Below are 21,222 nucleotides of genomic sequence, written 5' to 3' on the forward strand. Positions count from 1 at the left end.
CACCCCCACAGGAGAAGCTGAGCATTACACATTCAAACCTGTGGAGTGTAATCCAGGATAGGACAAGTTCATCAGAGCGAGAGAGACTCATTGTAACCGCTCTTCACTCTAAGGGCTCATGCACACGAACGTATTTTCTTTCCGTGTCCATTCCGTTTTTTTGGGCGAACTGTATACGGAACCATTCATTTCAATAGGTCAGCAAAAAAAACGGAAGGTACTTCGTGTGCATTCCATTTCCGTATGTTCGTTCCGTTCTGCAAAAAAAATAGAACATGTCCTATTATTTTCCGCATTACGGACAAGGACAGGACTGTTCTATTAGGGGCCAGCTGTTCCGTTCCGCAAAATCTGGAATGCACACGGACATCATCAATATTTTTTGCGGATCCGTTTTTTGCCAACCTCAAATTACATACGGTCGTGTGCATGAGGCCTAACAAAGAGATTAGGACTATCCCGTACTGTGAACCCCTCTATTTACTCAATTTCCTCATAAGATCTACATAAAGGAAAATATATTTTCTAAATTGGACAACACCTTTAATGCCTTTAGGACATTTTTATTTATTTTTTTACAATTTAAATTTTGAGCCATTCGTCATGCTGCAAAAACATGGTACCTTTATACTGCCGGTCAGTATGATTACAGCTATATCAATTTCATCAAATCTTTGTTGTTCACTTTTTCATGTTGCCTTTTTCTGAGAGCAATAACGTTTAGGGTCCATTCACACGTCCGCAAAATACCGGGCCGGCAGCGCAATAGAAATGCCTATTCTTGTCTGCAGCTGCGGACAAGAATAGGACATGTTCTATTTTTTTGCGGAGCCGCGGACCGGAAGTTTGGAGCCGCGGACCGGAAATGCACACATTGTGCTGTCCGCATCTTTTCCAGCCCCATTGAAAATGAATGGGTCTGGATCCGTTCCGCAACATAAAAACATAGAATGTGTCGGCAGATAAGAACCATTTGGCCCATCTAGTCTGCCCAATATACTGAATACTATGAATAGCCCCTGGCCCTATCTTATATGAAGGATGGCCTTATGCCTATCCCATGCATGCTTAAACTCCTTCACTGTATTTGCAGCTACCACTTCTGCAGGAAGGCTATTCCATGCATCCACTACTCTCTCAGTAAAGTAATACTTCCTGATATTACTATTAAACCTTTGCCCCTCTAATTTATAACTATGTCCTCTTGTAGCAGTTTTTCTTCTTTTAAATATTCTCTCCTCTTTTACCTTGTTGATTCCCTTTATGTATTTAGCAGTTTCTATCATATCCCCTCTGTCTCATCTTTCTTCCAAGCTATACATGTTAGGCTCCATTCAGACGTCTGTAACCTGTTTTGCGGATCCACGGATCCGCGAAACACGGATAGCGGCAATGTGCGTTCCACATTTTGCGGACCGCACATTGCCGGCACTAATAGAATATGCCTATTCTTGTCCGCAATTGGGGAACGGAATTGCAGAACCGGAGTGCGGGTCCGCAATTCCGTATCCGGGCAGCACATCGTGCTGCCCCATAGAAATGAATGGGTCAGCAATTCCGTTCCGCAAAATGCGGAACGAAATTTTGGACTTGTGAATGGGGCCTTAAGGTCCTTTAACCTTTCCTGGTAAGTTTTATCCTGCAATCCATGTACTAGTTCCGGAACGGATGCGGATCATTCATACGGACGTGTGAACGGACCCTTATTTTTCTGTAAGTGGAGCTGTACTTTCTTGATCACTTTAAATTTTTTTATGGTGTTCATTGCTTGGGTTAAACAACATGATAACTTTGTAAATAAAGAAATATGTTTGGACGAGCACTCTACCATAAAGCACACATTTATTCAAAGTAAGTTGCAATATAAAACAAGTGAGTAGCAATATAAAACGAGTAAAAAAAAACAAGTTAAAAAACACAAGTAAAATACATCGATATAACCACAATGGTATAGATGGATATTAATCAATGTCCAAAAGGCTATTCGATCCTCTGGCGTGAGTGGTATCTAGAGTTCTTTATAGGGCCTTCTGATATGGCCTTGGTTTCCAGCAGAAGTCCGCTCTGACCACAATGATAGGTGAAAGGTGTTATAAATGCCTATGCAATTGACTACTACTTTTATTATGTCAGACTTCAATCCCGAAGTATTATTAACAGAAGAAAAGGATAACGGTATTCTCGGCTGTTCTGCCGCTTACCTCCTCTTTGTAGGAATAATCCACTTGTGTCCGCAGTATTTGTCGGGGAGCGGCTGAGAGACACCGGGTGATGTATGAGACATTGGGGTCTCACGTTGCTCTCCTCAATGGCCACGTTCAGTAGTATTCACGGAATTGCACTTACATGGCTTCCTGTTTGGTCCGGTAGTGACGTCCTTCTTATATTCGATTCGATGATTTGGAAATTCGATATTTCGAATATTAAAGTCCTGTCTGCATGGCCATGCGACTAAAGAGATTTCGACAGGTGTATGGCGTTTACCAAGACGCGTTTTGGGAATAATCGCATTAATGAGAAATAGAACAGGTGTTCCTAATAATTCTTTAGGTGAGTGTAGTTTTAGTCATTCTTTTCCAGGATAGCTTCTTTTATTCTAAATAAACTGAGTCACTTTAATTATTTTTTATTTCTTTTTTGTACAATGAATTATTTTTCTATATTTGTTAGTCCCACAAAGGGATTTCAACATGTGATGCTTTCATCGCCTTCATAATAGACTACACTACTTATTCATTGCTTGTCAGTATTATACCTGCTGCCTCTGGTAGTACCAAATAGAAGACCTGTAGGCTGCTGCTGGGTCTGCAGCTGCCAAAGCAACCATCGCCACCCTGGGGGAAGCCTTAGGCTACATTAATACGACGTGTGACGAACGGTCATCGCACATCTTTTTTAAGAACAATACTAGTCTATGGGGTTATTCACATGCCAGATTTATTCACATTCCCCTGTGTTGTGATCAGCTGGTTCTAAATATGGTCTCTAATACCCATTATGGCAGCTGGAGGCTTAATGAAAGAGTTAAAGTGCCAGGATCGGAGTTATATCTGATCCTGGCAGTTGCACATGTGTATCAGTCGTGCTTCTGTTACTGGTCTCCTCGGTACGGTATCTCTGCAGCGGGAAGGGTCGATCCCCAAATCAGTAGCAAATAATTCCCAGCAGCTGCTATGTGATCCAAACAAGTGTGTACTTTATTTTACTTCATTATCACAACACGTTTCGGCCCGTCCAACCTTTCTCAACTGGCTGGACGTGCCGAAACGCGTCCTGATTCTGAAATTTGAAGTAATATAAAGTACAAACTTGTTTGGATCACATAGCAGCTTCTGGGAATTCTTTGCTTCTAGGAAACTATGAATGTCCTCAACTCACAGCCCAGGTTTTGATATGTGACGTTTGAGAAATGGGTCTTCCTGGCACCTAGATGGACTGTTCTACACTGTAGTAGAAATCTGATGCCCTGGTTGGCACACCCTTCCCTGTAGTCTTTGATTAGGATGCAGTGTATAACAGAATAATGGGAGAGTTCATTATAACATTGGTTGTTAGTTATCATTCGCCATCATCACTGAGCAGAATGGATTGGACAACTCAAGCATTTGAGGCAGAATCAGATGCATTGAAACAGTGTTGTCGGGCTGAAAATAGCATAATACCCATCTACAGGATGCTATGACCAGTAGCATCGTGTCTGGTGGGTAGTATATTGGGTCGACATGCTTGGAAAAATTTTCATGTTTTCATAAAAAAAAAATATGTTTTAGCATATGCATAAAGCAGTCTTTAGTTTCTTCACATACCTATGCTTTCCCTGAACTTTTCCCTTAGTTAAGGCAGTTAAGGCTGTTTTGAACCCTACAATATGAGGATCTTCTCAAGATGGCTGCTCTGCCAGTTCTCTGAGGCCAAAATTGCCTTCCCTTACTTCCCATACACACTTGCTGTAGCCAGCAGCTCCCTGCCAGCCAGTCAGATCGGATTACTGAGAGACACGCCTCCTCACTCTGAACCACTGCAGGCATGCAGTGTGGAGGACCGCCCCTCTGTCTTTTTGTTTACACTGAAGGGAAGACAGGTAAGACATAGCATTGGTCTTTTAAGACACTAGTGGAAAGGGATAGGGGACATTAATGAAAGCTTTTATAATAAGGTAATTACAGATCTTTTGACAATCAGTGACAGACTAACTCAGGTATACATGCCTAGCTCTAATACACTAGCAAATAAATAAAAAATATGATAGTTAATTTTAAAAATAGGTTTCTGTTTTAGGGTTGCCACTAAGGGCCAGTTCACACAGCTGATTTTGAAATACACGCTGAATACACGTGTCTTTTTTCATAATAAAAAAAGCATTGACTTCAATAAAAAGCTGAATTTTTAGCTTGAGGTTTTTAAATCAGATCTGCGCCCAAAAAAAGTGCAGAAAGTGCACAGAAAAAAAAACATGGACTTTTATGGAGCTATTATTTTCTGCTTCCTATTCATTTAAATTGGAGATTCAGCGCTGATTCTGCCCCAAGATAGGGCATGCTAATTCTTTTTTTTTTTTTTACATCAGGTTTTTGTCATCCACAAAAAATATATACATTAAAAGGGGTTCTCTGGGAATTAAGAAAATAAAAATACTTAAATATTACGTTATTATAAATATATTCCTTTCATTAGTTATATTGGCTTGTTTTGTCTAGGGAGCAATTATTAGGAGAAATAAAATGGCCGCTGTCCTATCAGTACACACAAAACCTGTCCTAATCACGCAGGAGGACAAGTTACTTCAGAACCAGGGGCGTAGCTATAGGGGAAGCAGGGGAAGCGGCTGCTTTGGGGCCCTGACCCAGAAGGGGCCCATCCAGGAGGAGGGGAACTAAAAGATTTTGTCAGGGCCCCCTCAACAGTATTACACAATGAAATTATATACAGTGACAGTATAGACAGTGTAGAAAACTGATGGAACAGCTGCCGGGCCTGGTCTGAGACCGATCTTTACTAGCTACAGGAATGGGGGCGGCATGAAAGGGAGGGGTTGCAAAATAATTACTGTGGGAGGGGGGCCCCATTCAAAAATTTGCTGTGGGGCCCAGTCATTTCTAGCTACGCCAAATCAGAACAGTGAGCTATAGAACTGCTTCATCTTTCTCTCTGCTCTGCTTGTCAGGGATTATGATCCTGAATACAGTTGATAAGATCTTCAGCTGAATCTCAGTAGAAATGGAGTTCATGAGGAGACATGAAATGCAGAGAGGATGGACAGGACCGACAGTGGTAACGTGGTGCTGTGGTAATGGAGACTGCATTCAAGTGCTGCTGCTTATTACTACATCCCAATCCTCTTCTCTGTACTTCATGTCTCCTCATGAACTCCATTCCTACAGAGATTCAGCTGAAGATCTTATCATATGTATTCAGGATCATAATCGCTGAGAGCAGAGAGGAGGATGAGGCAGCTCTTTACCTCAGTGTTGTGAAGTAACTTGTCCTGCTGTGTGATTAAGGCCTCTTTCACACTTGCGTTTTCCGGACCCAGCGTGTACTCCACTTGCCGGAATTACACGCCGGATCCGGAAAAACGCAAGTGAACTGAAAGCATTTGAAGACTTCAAAATGCGTTCAGTGTTACTATGGCACCCAGGACGCTATTAAAGTCCTGGTTGCCATAGTAGTAGTGGGGAGCAGGGGAGCGGTATACTTACAGTCCGCGCAGCTCCCGGGGCGCTCCAGAATGACGTCAGAGCGCCCCATGCGCATGGATGACGTGCCATGCGATCACGTCATCCATGCGCGTGGGGCGCCCTGACGTCACTCTGGAGCGCCCCGGGAGCCGCACGGATGGTAAGTATACTGCTCCCCCGCTCCCCACTACACTTTACCATGGCTGCCAGGACTTTAGCGTCCCGGCAGCCATGGTAACCATTCAGAAAAAGCTAAACGTCGGATCCGGCAATGCGCCGAAACAACGTTTAGCTTAAGGCCGGATCCGGATCAATGCCTTTCAATGGGCATTAATTCCGGATCCGGACTTGCGGCAAGTGTTCAGGATTTTTGGCCGGAGCAAAAAGCGCAGCATGCTGCGGTATTTTCTCCGGCCAAAAAACGTTCCGGTCAGGAACTGAAGACATCCTGATGCATCCTGAACGGATTTCTCTCCATTCAGAATGCATTAGGATGAAACTGATCAGGATTCTTCCGGCATAGAGCCCCGACGACGGAACTCTATGCCGGAAGAAAAGAACGCAAGTGTGAAAGAGCCCTAAGACAGGTTTTATGTGTATTGATAGGACGGCGGCCATTTTATTTCTCCTAATAATTGCTCCCCAGACAAAACAAGCCATTATAACTAATGAAAGGTATTTGGGATTGGGAATATATTTATTAAAAAAAAGTAATATTTAGGTATTTTCATTTTCTTAATTCCCGGAGAACCCCTTTAAATAGATGTGTCACACTGATGCCATACACTGGCATACGTTCATCATAGAGTTTCATTGTAAAAAAAAAAAGGTATACTTTTTTTACCGGACTGTACAGGATGCAAGAATGTGATGTGCTGCGTTTTTGTATCCTTTCATGTTTTCTAATGTATACATCAAAGAAGACCTAAAACGTGATGTGAACCCACCCTAAAAAAGCAGGAAGTGCTTCTTCCCATTTAAATGAATGGGAGGCTGTTTTGAGCCATTTTTGGACTTGTTCTGAAGCTGATTTTGAGGCAGAAACACTCCAAAATCAGCGCCAAAAAACTCCATGTGAACTGGCCCTAAGCTTTTCCTGACAGGAAGCAGGACCAGCCCACTCTGACCAAGAGGGGAGGAATAGGGAAGCTATCCCTGTTCCCTGCCAACCATTTGCCATCCATACCTTTGTGGAAATAACAGCTAAAACATAAAAAAATACGTAACAATACATAATAAACTATTTACACTGGTTGCACCCGGGTCTGGGTTATAACGCTTGTATGCATCATTTACAATTTACAACACTTTTCATACACATGGCACAAAATAAAAATGGCGAAATATTCTGGCTCCAAATACAACACTATTAGGGTCCATTCACACGACCGTATTTCTGGTTCCGCATCTGTTCCCTAATTTTGCGGAACGGGTGCAGACCCATTAATTTCAATGGGGCCGGAAAAGATGTGGACAGCGCACAGTGTGCTGTCCGCATCCTTAGTTCCGTTCCGCGGCCCTGCAAAAAAGCTAGCGCATGCCCTATTCTCGTGGACAAGAATAGGCATTTCTATCATAGGGCAGTAACTGTGTTTTGCGGATCATGTGAATCCGAGGCTATCAATTTTGGCCAGATGTCTGTTTAACAACTAAATTGGAGGACACTTTTTAGAATCCTATGGCGCCATATAGAAATATGTCATTTTGTGAATCTTCTCTGTTTGCAGGTGGTTGGTTCTTGCGATCGCTATGTGTCGCTTCTACATGGGGAAGAGAACACACAAAGGGCTATACAAGAGTATTCAGAAGACACTTAAGTTTTTCCAGACGTTCGCTTTACTTGAGGTAAGTCGCATAGTTGCCAACTGTCCCGAATTTGGTGGGACAGTCCTGGCAAATTTGCGTTTTCCTAGGCCAAACATGGGTGGGGGTTAATTCAAACCTCGCCCATAAGTGGGTGTTCCCAGGCAGAGTCTGGGCGTTTCCATGGGCGGGGTTTAGACGTCCCGATTTTACCAACTGAAATGTTGGTTAGTATGAAGTCGCTTGTTTTTATAATTGTATAATTATATATAAACTGTGAGCAAATCATTTTAGATGACAATGTTGTATGGAGACATTTTGGGGGGATTTATTGGAACCAGTGACTAAAGAGGAGGAGCTGTCCGGATTCTTGCTTTCATTTTCCAATGGGCCTCTGAAATAGGAGAATCTAACTGGTTGCCATGGGTAACTTTGTGAATTTTTCCTTTTCCTCTAGCTTTGGTAGGTGGACAACTGACCAAAATACCTTTAGGAGACCATTCTAAAATCATTGGCTTTAACAGGGGCGTAGCTATAGGGGGTAGTATTTCCGTATTTGCATCAGGCAGCATGAAGGCTATGTACTTCCCTTGTCCACAAGGCACTGAGGGAAGGACGGCACACAAGCTGAACCCTTGTACCAGGGCCCATGAGCCTTCAGCTACGCCCCTGGGCGTTAATATGGACCTAACCCACTGCTTGTGGCTCCACTCTTCAGGGAAGGTTTTCCACAACATGGGGGAGAGTTATCAAAACTGGTGCAAAGGAAAACTGGCTTAGTTGCCCATAGCAACCAACTAGAGTGACCCTTTCATTTTCCAAAGGAGATCTAAACGTTGGAATCTGATTGGTTGCTATAGGCAACTAATCCAGTTTTCCTCTACACCAGTTTGATAAATCTCCCCCTGTGTCTCTGTGGAAAATTTGCGCCCGTTCAGCCAAAAAAAAATATTATTTGTGAGGTCAGCGCTGAAGATGGGGGACAAGGACTGACTGGAGGTGTTCATATGCCCCATCAAAGGCCCCAAGTGTTTGATGGGGTTGAGTTCAGGTCTCTGTGCAGCATCTTCAGTTTCTCCACAACAAACTCCATTATATAGTGATATTTGCTGCTTCTGAGGCATTAAAAAGTCATATATTTTATTGCAGACCATTTTTATGTAAAAAAAAATTATAATTATGTGGGAGATTCATCAAAATTGGTGTAAAGGAAAACTGGCTTAGTTGGCCATAGCAACCAATCAGATTCCACCTTTTATTTTTCACAGCTACTTTGGAAAATGAAAGGTGAAATCCAATTGGTTGCTATGGACAACTAAGCCAGTTCTACTTTACACCAGTTTTGATAAATCTCCCCTTGTGATTTTTGCAGATTTTTGAGACATTTTTCTCAAAGTGGGCAAAACTTGACGTAACCTTTCCTCAGCAAATTTAATACAATTTATGCCAGAGGAGAGACTTGCATGCCCCGCGTTGGTAAGGGAGAGTTCACATCTCCATTTCATTCACTGATTCGTCAGAAGAACAAAAAAAAAAAAAACGTATCCTGTGCGTCTGTCATTATGGAACAGGAAAGGGCCTGCCCCAAACTTTATGATATTACACAAATCTTATGTACACTATGCTTTTAAATGTGGAAAGTTGACTTGCCATGTGGATTTTTTAAATCTGCAGCATGTCAATTGTTGTTGCGTTTTTCTTGTGCAGATTTCACCTTTTTCAATGGAAGGGTGAGATCTGCGGAAAATCCTCATCAAACTTTTACCATGGTGATGGATCATGGATCATGTGATGGACCATGTGATGACTGGAGTGACGTCACCACAGGTCCTTTTCGTGCACACAGCAAAAAAGAAGACAGAAGAGAAGCCGGGCTGCGCGAGCAAGTGGATTAAGGGGAGTTAAATTATTTTTTTGAACCCCTCCAGCGCTATTGTACTATGCATTCTGGAATGCTATTATTTTCCCTTATAACCATGTTATAAGGGAAAATAATAATGATCGTCACCTATACACTGTTCATTTCCATGGTTACGACCACCCTGCAACCCAGCAGCGGCGGTCGTGCTTACACACTATAGGAAGAGGCATCAGCCTATGTGCGTCACGGTACTGGCCACCAGAGAGGACAGGACAGCACCTGTTCCTATAGTGTGCAAGCACGACCACTGCTGCTGGATTGCAGGGTGGTCGTAACTATGGAAATGAGCAGTGTATAATGTGATGGAAAAATGAATCCAGCCAGCAAAGGGGGCAATATGGATAATAACAATATATTAATAATTGCTTTGTAACTTTCTCTACGTGATAAATGCCATTTGCTGAAGTGAGACAACCCCTTTAAGTATTGTAAGGGGGCCACACAAAAGTGATGGGGTCCGATAGATGATAGTTTTTTCCTGTGTGTGCATTTTTATTGAATTATGAGTATTTGACCAAATCTATAATTACGTTTTTCTCTCTTTCAGTTGGTTCATTGCGCACTTGGTGAGTTTTTACATATATCAATACAATTACAACATATACAGTTTTCCTCTTATTCTGTGTGTCCTGTCTATTGGGTAATGTCTGTATATTAATGACGAGATGAGCAAAGTTTTTGAACAATTCGATTCGGCAGCTTTCGGCGGAACTTCAACAAGAAATTTGATTAGTTAGGAATTGAATCTTCATGAGCTGCTTTCCATTGTATGGAGTGGGCGCAATGATGAGGAACGCTGATCGCGTCACCCCCGTCATTCAACCCCTCAGATGCCGCGTTCAGCGCTGATCGCTGCATCTGTTAGTTCAATGCAGTATGTGCTGAATATATTTTTATAAGAATTTGGGAAAATGATGAAATGTCCTATAAATGTATGTTCTTTTCCCGATCTAAGGATCTCGGCTTTTAGTTGAGATGAATGTGTGCCGCCCTTTATGTAGATGCTCAGTAGTGAAGCTCCTCTGCTACAGCTCAGAGGAAAAAGGCGCTGGGAAGGAATGGCTGCACTCATCTCAGATCTGCTAGAGAAAACAGGATTAGGGCTCATGCACACAAACGTATTTTCTTTCCGTGTCTGTTCCGTTTTTTTGTCAGGCCGTGTGCGGAACTATTCACTTCAATAGGTTCGCAAAAAAAAATGAAGTTACTCCGTTTGCATTCTGTTTCCATATGTCCGTATTTCCGTTCCACAAAAAAATAGAACATATCCTATTAGGGTCCATTCACACGTCTGTAGCGTATTGCGGATCCACAATACACCGGGTAGGCACCCCTATAGAAATGAAATTCTTGTCCGCTATTTCGGGAGCCGTGGACCAGAAGTACCGAGCCGCGGGCCGGAAATGCGGATGCGGACAGCAAAATGTGTGCTGTCCGCATCCTTTCTGTCCCTATTGAGAATGAATGGGTCCGCACCCATTCCGCAGAATTGCGGAACGGATGCAGACCCATTCTACGGAAGTGTGAATGGACCCTTATTGTCCGCATTACGGACAAGGATAGTACTGTTCTATGAAGGGCCAGCTATTCCGTTCTGCAAAATATGGAATGCACACGGATGTCACCCGTTTTTTTTTGTGGATCCGTTTTTTGCGGACCACAAAATACATAAGGTCGTGTGCAAGAGGCCTAAGCCATTCAGGGGTTAAAAATATAATAATTATACTCACCTCATCCACTTGCTCATGGAGAGGCTGTCCGCTCTCGTCTTGATTAAAGAAAACCCACTAAAGAACCTGTGGCGAGTGTGATGACGTCACCACGTGATCACTCTTGGAGCGCGCAGTGACATCATCACGAGGTTATCACGCTCACATCAGATCCTTTGGCAGGTTTTCTTCTATCAAGACGGGACTGGACGGCCTCTCTGCGAGCAAGTGGATGAGGCGAGTATAATTTTATTTTTACTTTTAGCCAGTATTTTAGGAAAAATTGATTCATTAACACAAAGCACGAGTAAAATTTGGCTTTGCGGCGAATCAAATTTTTCTTGAAATTTGGATCAAAGTCCACTTCGAATAGTTTACTTCGATTCGCTCAACATTAGTCATATACCAGTTGTGTTCAAAATTATTCAACCCCCAATGCTGTAAAGAGTTTTAGGGAATTTAGTGTACATTTGTAATTGTGTTCAGAATAAAATCTTACAAGGACTTTTTAAAGAACCAAATGCAACTAAAATGACATCAATTGTTTTTGTAATACAGTATTAAATGTTTTTTTTTGTGATTTCTTCATTGACACAATTATTCAACCCCTTAAAGACTACCACTCTTAAGAACAGAGGTTCATTCAAGTGTTTTCGATCAGGTATTGAAAACACCTGTGGATGTCAAGGAGCAGCAATCAAGCATAATAAGCACCAATTAGGCAGATTTAAAAGGACTGTGATACTCAGCTCATTCTAGACATTTACTGGTGTGTTTACAAACATGGTGAAGTCAAGAGAATGGTCCAGGAAGACAAGAGAAGAGGTGATTTCTCTTCACAGGAAGGGCAATGGCTATAAGAAGATTGCAAAGATGTTAAACATACCAAGAGACACCATAGGAAGCATCATTCGCAAATTCAAGGCAAAGGGCACTGTTGAAACGCTACCTGGTCGTGGCAGAAAGAAGATGCTGACTTCGACTGCTGTGCGCTACCTGAAGCGCAAAGTGGAGAAAAGTCCCCGGGTGACTGCTGAGGAACTGAAAAAAGACTTGTCAGATGTGGGTACTGAAGTTTCAGCTCAGACAATAAGGCGCACACTGCGTAATGAAGGCCTCCATGCCAGAACTCCCAGGCGCACCCCCTTGTTGTCTCCAAAGAATAAGAAGAGTCGACTGCAGTATGCCAAAAGTCATGTGGACAAACCACAAAAGTTTTGGGATTGTGTTCTGTGGACTGATGAAACAAAATTAGAACTGTTTGGGCCCATGGATCAACGCTATGTTTGGAGGAGGAAGAACAAGGCCTATGAAGAAAAGAACACCTTGCCTACTGTGAAGTATGGCGCGGGGTCAATCATGCTTTGGGGCTGTTTTGCTTCTACAGGTACAGGGAAGCTTCAGTGTGTGCAAGGTACCATGAATTCTCTTCAGTACCAGGAGATATTGGATGAAAATGTGATGCAGTCCGTCACAAACCTGAGGCTTGGGAGACGTTGGACCTTTCAACAGGACAATGATCCCAAGCATACCTCCAAGTCCACTAGAGCATGGTTGCAGATTAAAGGCTGGAACATTTTGAAGTGGCCATCGCAGTCACCAGACTTAAATCCGATTGAGAACCTCTGGTGGGACTTAAAGAAAGCAGTTGCAGCGCGCAAGCCTAAGAATGTGACTGAACTGGAGGCTTTTGCCCATGAAGAATGGGCGAAGATACCCGTAGATCGCTGCAAGACACTTGTGTCAAGCTATGCTTCACGTTCAAAAGCTGTTATAACTGGAAAAGGATGTTGTACTAAGTACAAAGACTGAATGTCACTTGGGGGTTGAATAAAACTGATAATGATGTGAGCACAGAAAATACATTTGTGGTTATTTCATTATAAATGTTATGTTATATTTGTCTGACTTACAAGTGCCTCTGATTTAATTGTAAACAAGATGACTGAAATGATCAAAATCAATGTCAAACTGGCCAAAACACTCAATTTCAGTGGGGGTTGAATAATTTTGAACACAACTGTACATCAGAAAGCTGAACTTTAATTCAACCCCCTGCTATCTCCCCAATCAACATACATGCTTGGCCAAATACATATCTTGACTTTTCATGGGGAAAGGGAAACACTGTGGGGCACATTTATTAAGCTCGCCTGTTTTTGGCTATAAGACAGGCGGATTTCATTTGTCTATCTTTCTTTAGCAGAGTATTAATTAAAAGGCGCACAGCAGCTTATGCATTAGACTCTGCATATTGTCATTAGTCTGACCTCTGGTGGTCGTTTTCCAGTTAGACAGGTTCATATCCCCTTAAAATCCAAAAGAGCAAAAATGTCCAGCATTGGAAATTGTGCAAATTCTAAAATTCCACTATCAATCCAGGGAAAAAGTGATGATTAAAAACTTAGTACAAACCTACGCGTTTTGAGTGCAAAAAAGCGCTCTTACTCATGGCATGGCATCATATTCCCTTGTAGACTGGTCTAGTTTATTTGTGCATGAAAAAGTCGCATCTTTGTGGAGAAAAGTCACGTCTCCAGGAAAGTGCGACTTTTAATAATAAAATAAAATAAAAAAGTCGCCCTTCACCACTGGGGCGGAGAAGAAATTTGACTGTTTTTGCAACAAATTCAAGCACAAAAAAGGCGCACCTACATAAATAGACTGGAAAATAGTCACAAAAGTTAGAAAACCTCATGCACAGAAACATATTTTCTTTCCGTATCCGTTCAGTTTTTTTTGCAGACTGTATGCGGAACTATTCATTTCAATGGGTCCGCCAAAAAAACGGAAGGTACTCTGTGTGCATTCCGTTTCCGTATGTCCGTTCGGCAAAATAATAGAACATGTCCTATTATTGAGTGAGTGAGCAGTAGGGGGCACTCAACTATCCGATGCCAAAATGGACAAGGTGGTATCAAATTGTAGATAAAATAAGATTTATTACTGGATAAAATATTGTGGTACAATCTATAATGGCGGGTCACTATTAAAAGCAGACAAAAATCAGATATAACATATATCACACAGTTTGTCATCAGCGAGATCATCAAAAAACGTATATCACACAGTTGGTCACCAGTGGGATCACCAAAAAGATCGCATGCTTGTGCGATCCTATATATCACGCAGTTTGTCACCATAAGATCCCCGAAATAGTCACACAATTGTGCAGTCCTATGATTGGTTATAGTTGTGTCAGATATGTGACCAAAATTTTCGGTGCCCTGAAGACCTTTGGATAATGAATGAAAGTCAATGCGACAAGAGACTTGTTGTATGGTTGATTCAGAAAAATTCGGGTCATCAGGTTATAATCATATGTCTCTTAGATAGGATAAGGTATTCAATCTATTATCAGAGGCTGCATTAGCAGCGATATTAGCTGGTGTCATTACTTTTACAGCCACACTTGTACGGCAGCCCTTCTTGAAGGTATGCACCAAACCGCAGCTACAATAGAGACATTTGCACTGATATGTATGGCACATGTACTTTACCCCTCCTGCAGACTTTCTGTCCGGTAATAGTTCGCTGGAGGACTCAGTCGGCGTGCGATGCTGCAGCCGTTGTATGTCTGGGACCTTCCGCGTTGCTCCACGTGATCGTGTTGGGTCTCATGATCGGAGGGGTGTGGGAGGAGGCCGAACTCATTTATCACTTTATTCATTTCGACCAGGGGTAGGTCGTTAAGGCCTCATGCACACGACCATTGTTTGTTGTGCCCCGTGTCCGTTGTTCCGTTTTCCGTGATTTTCTGCAGACCCATTGACTTTCAATGGGTCAGTGAAAAACTCAGTTAATGCACCGTTTGTCATCCGCGTCCGTGATCCGTGTTTCCAGTCCGTGAAAAAAATATGACTTGTCCTATTTATTTCACGGACAACGGTTCGCGGACCCATTCAAGTCAATGGGTCCGTGAAAAAACACGGAGGCACACAAGATTGTCGTCCGCGTCCGTTTTTTTCCTATCATTTGCATGGCAAACTTGACTTAGATTTTTTTTTACTTTCCTTCATGTCTGGAGATCGTCCAAAAATAAAGGAAGACACACGGAAACAAAAACGGACACGGATCACGGAACAACGGAACCCCTTTTTGTGGACCGCAAAAAAATACTGTTGTGTGCATGAGGGCTAAGGGTTGTGCACCGTACCATTAGCTGACACAGTAGGTTTAGAGCCGCTGATACACATTTATTCCCTCATGTCCTATTATTGTCCGCATTACCGACAAGGATAGGACTGTTCTACTAGGGGCCAGGTGTTCCGTTCCGCCAAATTCAGAATGCACACTGACGCCATCAGTATTTTTTGCGGATTGATTTTTTGCAGACCGCAAAATACATACAGTCGTGTATATGAGGCCTTAGTCTAAAAAATCTAAATAGGCAAACAAGGAGCAAAAGCCTCCAAAACTGGCGCCAAAAAAATAAATAAAATTTTTTTAGACCAAAAACAGGCGCAAGCAGTTTAGTAAATGTGCCCCTTGTGTCTCTGGCAAAACTGAAGGATCAGACATGTTGAAATCCAACATGCCCAATCCTCCTTTCCCCTTAGATATGCCAATAGGAGACTGTCGGGAGACCCTACTACAAATTAGACTGCTGGCAAATTAAAGAGGACCTTTCATGGGTCCAGACATTATAAAATAAGTGGCACTTTAGGTAGGGCATCAAACAGGGATCTAATAGAGCAGGCATGCTCAACCTGCGGCCCTCCAGCTGTTGTACGACTCCCACAATGCCCTGCTGTAGGCTGTTCGGGCATGCTGGGAGTTGTAGTTTTGCAACAGCTGGAGGGCTGCAGGTTGAGCATGCCTGTTATTATTCCAGGGCGCCGCTCTGTTCGCCCACTGTGGCCCCCCGTTAATTCTCGCGCCTGGTATGCTAATTACTAGTATCGGTGCAATGAGGAGGAGACGCCAGGGTTTCTCTGTGGGCTTCTCCTTCTCCCCTGGCTGTAGCACTGTCCAATCGCAGCGCAGAGCGTCACAGCCAGGGAGAAAAATCCTCCATAGCTGTGACGCTCTGCGCTACGATTGGACAGCACTACAGCCACAGCGGGCGAACGGACCAGCGCCCAGGAATAATAGTAAGCTCTGATAGATCCCTGTTTGATGCCCTACCTAAAGTGCCACTTATTTTATAATGTCTGGACCCATGAAAGGTCCTCTTTAAGAATGGAAGATGTGTTAGAAAGACAAAGCCCTCCTGATACCAGTCTGTGGCAGACGTATGCCTCATTCACACATCAGTTTTCGGTCAGTGATTTCCATCAGTGATTGTGATTTCTTTCCCTTATTCCCTTATAAGCCCCGACTCCGACTCCCACATACATGGCGCATGTTTAAGCAATAACTTAATTTAAGCTTTTTATCACCCTTATGATACAATAATCAAGCTATTTAGGTAGAACATAAAATATATTTATTGGATACAACTTTAGAACACAAAACTTTAATAAATTGTTAATATGCAAAATGCTGCAGTAAGTGGGGAAAAAAACAGTTTTCAACAAAAATGTCCTGAATAACATACATTTGTGGGGTGAGTATATGAAATAGTATTGCCTCCAACAAAAAAAAACTTCTACACCCAGTTTTCATACCTAAGGCCCTAGGAGGTGTTTTACATCATACTGCTTCACAATCTAGAAAGTGAAACTACTAGCAGTGCTAGATAACAAAGGCTTGGCAATGGCTTCTACACCTATAGTACTTTATCACGTGTGCTGAATTTGAGATTAGTGAAAGAAGGCCGAGGGCTGGGCCCACAGGTACAGAGGGTACACGATGCCACACAGACAACGGTTCTTTCCCAGCAGTTGAGTTTACTGAACAATATAGTGAACAAGAAGCTGAGAATATATAAAACAGATTGGTGCACAGAGAATAAACCAACAGTGAATTTAACACAGCCTAACAATAAACCAGTAAATGTGATGTGCAACACGCCAGACCTGCAGGGTATGACGAAGTGAGGTCACAGTTATGGGCAATCGAGGGTACTCACTATATTTGCAGAACCCTGGGCAGGCGCGTGGCAGTGAAGGAGAGGTAGACACGGTTCCTCTGGGGCACGCTCTGTAGATAGGGACCAGGCCTGATGGTAGTTGAGGTGCCCTGGATGTTACAGGTATTTTGTGTGCCTGGGGCAAGGTCCCTGTGGTATTCGTGACGCCAGTGCCTTTGGCCGGTGGCACGCCGGTGGATGGTTGGAAAGATGAAAGTACACAAGTATGCAGTGAACCAAACGGAAACTTTACTGGACAATCCAACTTTGTACAGCAGGGAGTAGTATAGTCTCTATATTACAGTTCCACAAAAAGGGGCTTATTCACAAGTATGGCAGGCAATAGTCATGCAAGTTACACTGAGGGTAAATTCCACAAGCACTCAGCAGCAGGTTGTACCTTTCTCAGAATCAATGTACAGTGTCCTTTATAGAACTCCTGCTCTGGCTTTATATCTCCCAAGGCCCGGATGCCTAAATGGGTGGCTTATATCCTTGGTTACTTTCTTCCTCAGGTATTATACTACTTGCTATGGTTCCTAAGTTCCTCTGCCTATCAGGGGCACTTGGCTTACCCTGGGTCGCCTCCTCCTATCAGGTGGGTAACTGTCGGTTTCTCCCAGGAGGTTGAATCCTGCAACTGGGGTATCTCTTCAGAGCTAACTTAGGCTCTCTTGTTCTTAGGCATTGCTGGAGCTTCTCAACAGCCTCCTGGACATCACTAGCAGCCAGGGCTATCCAGCTGCATGTCAGGAGCAGGCTTCTTAACCTGTGTATTCTCAGACTCCTGACTCTGCACTAACTCTCCCTGTCTAGGCCTGGACATTTATACTAGGGGCTCCCTATCTCCCTCTAGTGTCTGGGATGTCTAACTACACCCAACTAGGCCTGCTGCTGCATTAGACAGGGGTACATTGCATATAACAACACATTAAAACATACATTAAATGCAGAATTAAATATGACATTTCTGTTCCTTGTGAGTAAGAGTAACGTGCACACCAATTGACCCTTGTGTAGTGCCCACCCATACCTAGTGGGACACTACATACCCCCACGCTATAACGTTGCCCGTCCTCGGCGCAACATGGAGGGTCCCTGCACAGCTGGATACTGCACCTGTAATGAGGACAATAAAGCAAAGCAGGAAAACACATCTACATTTGCAAAATATACATTATATGTATACATATATTAGGCAGTTCCACTGGAATAGGAGCAAGTAATGGTGAAAAGGGGCGTCGTTCTCTTCTCTCAGGATAAAACAATGGGAACAGGGGCGCTGACCTGGCACAGCGTAACAATAAATACCAGGATAGTCCATATAATACTTTTTAAGTGCAAATTGTCCATGTTAGAACAGTTGTAGTCCATGGAAAATGTAAAACATTAAATAACAATTCTTGGAGGCTCAAAGCATATAAAATGAGTCCGTACCCAGGTTTTTTTCTTTTTTGTATAATCCACAGTTAAGTAAAGATATGGGCAAAGGAGGCTATAAAGAGCAGTAAGAATCACAGAGGCTCACACATGGTGGAGTCCATCTCTGGGCACAATACTTTAAAATAGTAGCAAAATCTCAGAGGCTCATGTGCATTTGAGTCTATCCCTGGGCCCAATTCCTTCAAATTCCAGTTGCATAATAAAATAGCAGCACATAAAATAGTCCACATTATTTAAATGGCATACACATCAAAGTAGTGCTGTAATACCCTTAATCAACCTGAAAAGGGGGTTAAAGGGTTAAGAGTGCAACTTATGAAAACAGGCACAACTGGGTTTTCACTCTGAGAAAGCAGGCAGGAGGTCCTGTAAACAAGATGGCCTTGCTGCACGTGGTATTTCAGTGGCTCACCGCCTCCACTGAGCCGTGGGTAACTGGCAGCAGCAACAGAGGGCCAAAACAACGAAGGACTCCTGTCCTGGAAGGTTTAAATCTTCTTTAGGATCCCTTGGTAAATAAAGCAAACATCAAGGGCCTAGCAGGCCAATTCACAGGGGCAAGTCATATCCACTTTGCATTTCAGTGGTGCTCCCTGGCTCCATTTGTATATTGGGCCTGTACTGAGGTTCAATCGATGGATGTGCCCACAACACAGTATTGGGGGGCAACTGTAACATAAATGGACCCCTAATAGGTATTGGCCCCATAGGCCTAGGGGTTATCACAGTCGCTGACCTCACCGGAGCAGGCATTACAATCGTGGGCTGCTGCACTGGCCTGGGTACCGCTGCTGCAAGCGGTCCGGTGGGTTCTGGAACGACTGGCTCTGTGCGCCGGTGCACAGCGTAAGAAGGCCTCACCGCAGGTGCCGATACAAAGGAGGGACGGCTGGAAGGTACAGGTACTCTCACCTTAGACCCGGAGACGTCCGAGTCCTTACGTCCTCTTTCTTGTAGGTCAGGTGGAGTCCGGATCCTGGCGGAGGCAGTCTGGCGTAGCTCCCGAAGTTTCAGCTCCAGCCGCACGATCTGGTCGTCCAGGCTTTCGGAGTCGGGATCGCTGGTCTCCGCTGTCGCCGTCGGCACTTGGAAGGTGGGTGGTTCGTCCTGCGCAGCCGCTGCAGGCTCAGGCGAGGCGTCCGCTTTCCTCCCTCTGCGGATATTCTCCAGGGCAGCTCTGAATCTCTCTGCATCCTGAAGTTCACGTACGGTTTTCTCCCTGCGAGGCAACTCAGGTGAGGGCCATGGGCTAACCCTCTTTTCCACCACTGTCGGCTGCCAGAACACATTTGGGCCAATGAAAGAGCCCCGTTCTTGGAAGGCGTGATGGGCCGGTCCTGGAGAGCATTCAGACTCACGCTCGCAGCCAGGGTTGTCCTCCGGAGAGCGCACAGACTCACGCTCGCAGCCAGAGTAGTCATCATCAAAGTCCCAGTCCTCCGACTTCTTTTTCGGACGGGACACGGCAGTGGCGTAGGGGCCTCGCAGGCCCTCAGCAGGGGTAAATTCAACCTCCTCTCCCTCGCGGAGGTTGTGTAGACGTTCTGGGAGGTAACTCCGCTTGACGGACCTCCTGTTGACATATAAGTCTCGTCCAGTCAGGTAGTCTTTTATAAAACCGAAGCCTCGGTCCTTGTCAAAAGCCACAACCAACCCCATTCTCCTTTCCAGGCGGGGTTGTGTGTCGGTGTGGCACTCGTGAACGGTCTTTGCCAGTTCTTCGTAGTAAATTTTGGTTTTAGTAGTCTTCTTTATTGCGGCCTCCCGGATCTCTGCCATCAACGCTGACCACTTGAACGAGGGCTGGAAGAAGTCTCTCCAGGAGCCATAGTAGGTCTCCGGTTGCGTCCTCGGTGGCGGGCAGGCGGGTCTCTCCGGTCCCAGAGAGTAGGCCGGTGGAGCATCCTCTTGCTCAACACCAGTCACATTCACGGTTAATAAATCAGGCGCGGACATCTCAGCAGGAAAGTCCTCACTCCTCAACATGCTCGATCCTTCTCTGGAGAGCGACAGGGTGGCGCCAACGAGTTCAGACAGATCCTCCCATTGCACTGGGAGGCCGCCCCCCAGGTACTCCAGTATGGGGGAGGCGGAGTCCATTACAGCAGACATGCAAATGTCCAGACAGGGCGGTGGCGCCAGCATACAGCCTTCCCGCACTTTTAGCAGAAGGCGCCAATTTTTACCGCCAATTTAAGATGAAGATGACGCAGCAAACAATTTCAAGCAAGCTCAGCGGCCATCTTTGAGCAAAATAGCTGTCTATTCATTGACAGCAAGCGGTGGCTTAAATAAGTAGAAAACAGTCCATACAATGCAATCTTCACACCGCAAATATTACAGTTCACTTTGGCCCAGAAATTTTCAATAAAACAATTGGGGCATGTCACTTTAAGACAATTTTCAGCACACAGTTCTTAAATCCGCTATGGCGCAGGAATATTCGGATCCTGTTCGTGACGCCAATTTATGCAACACGCCAGACCTGCAGGGTATGACGAAGTGAGGTCACAGTTATGGGCAATCGAGGGTACTCACTATATTTGCAGAACCCTGGGCAGGCGCGTGGCAGTGAAGGAGAGGTAGACACAGTTCCTCTGGGGCACGCTCTGTAGATAGGGACCAGGCCTGATGGTAGTTGAGGTGCCCTGGATG

At 44.1% G+C, this 21,222-nt stretch overlaps 1 protein-coding gene across 1 annotated transcript in view; it reads left to right on the top strand.

Annotated features, from left to right (window-relative positions):
- The window catches only part of HACD1 (3-hydroxyacyl-CoA dehydratase 1), a 77,188-nt gene that overhangs the window by 29,088 nt on the left and 26,878 nt on the right, over positions 1-21,222 (top strand). The window contains exons 2-3 of the mRNA XM_044294351.1: positions 7,406-7,523; positions 9,950-9,968. Of these exons, the coding sequence (XP_044150286.1) occupies positions 7,406-7,523; positions 9,950-9,968 (137 nt within the window). The remainder of the gene's footprint in view (positions 1-7,405; positions 7,524-9,949; positions 9,969-21,222) is intronic.

The sequence above is a fragment of the Bufo gargarizans genome, chromosome 5 (genome assembly GCF_014858855.1).
Source record: "Bufo gargarizans isolate SCDJY-AF-19 chromosome 5, ASM1485885v1, whole genome shotgun sequence".
NCBI lineage: Eukaryota > Metazoa > Chordata > Amphibia > Anura > Bufonidae > Bufo > Bufo gargarizans.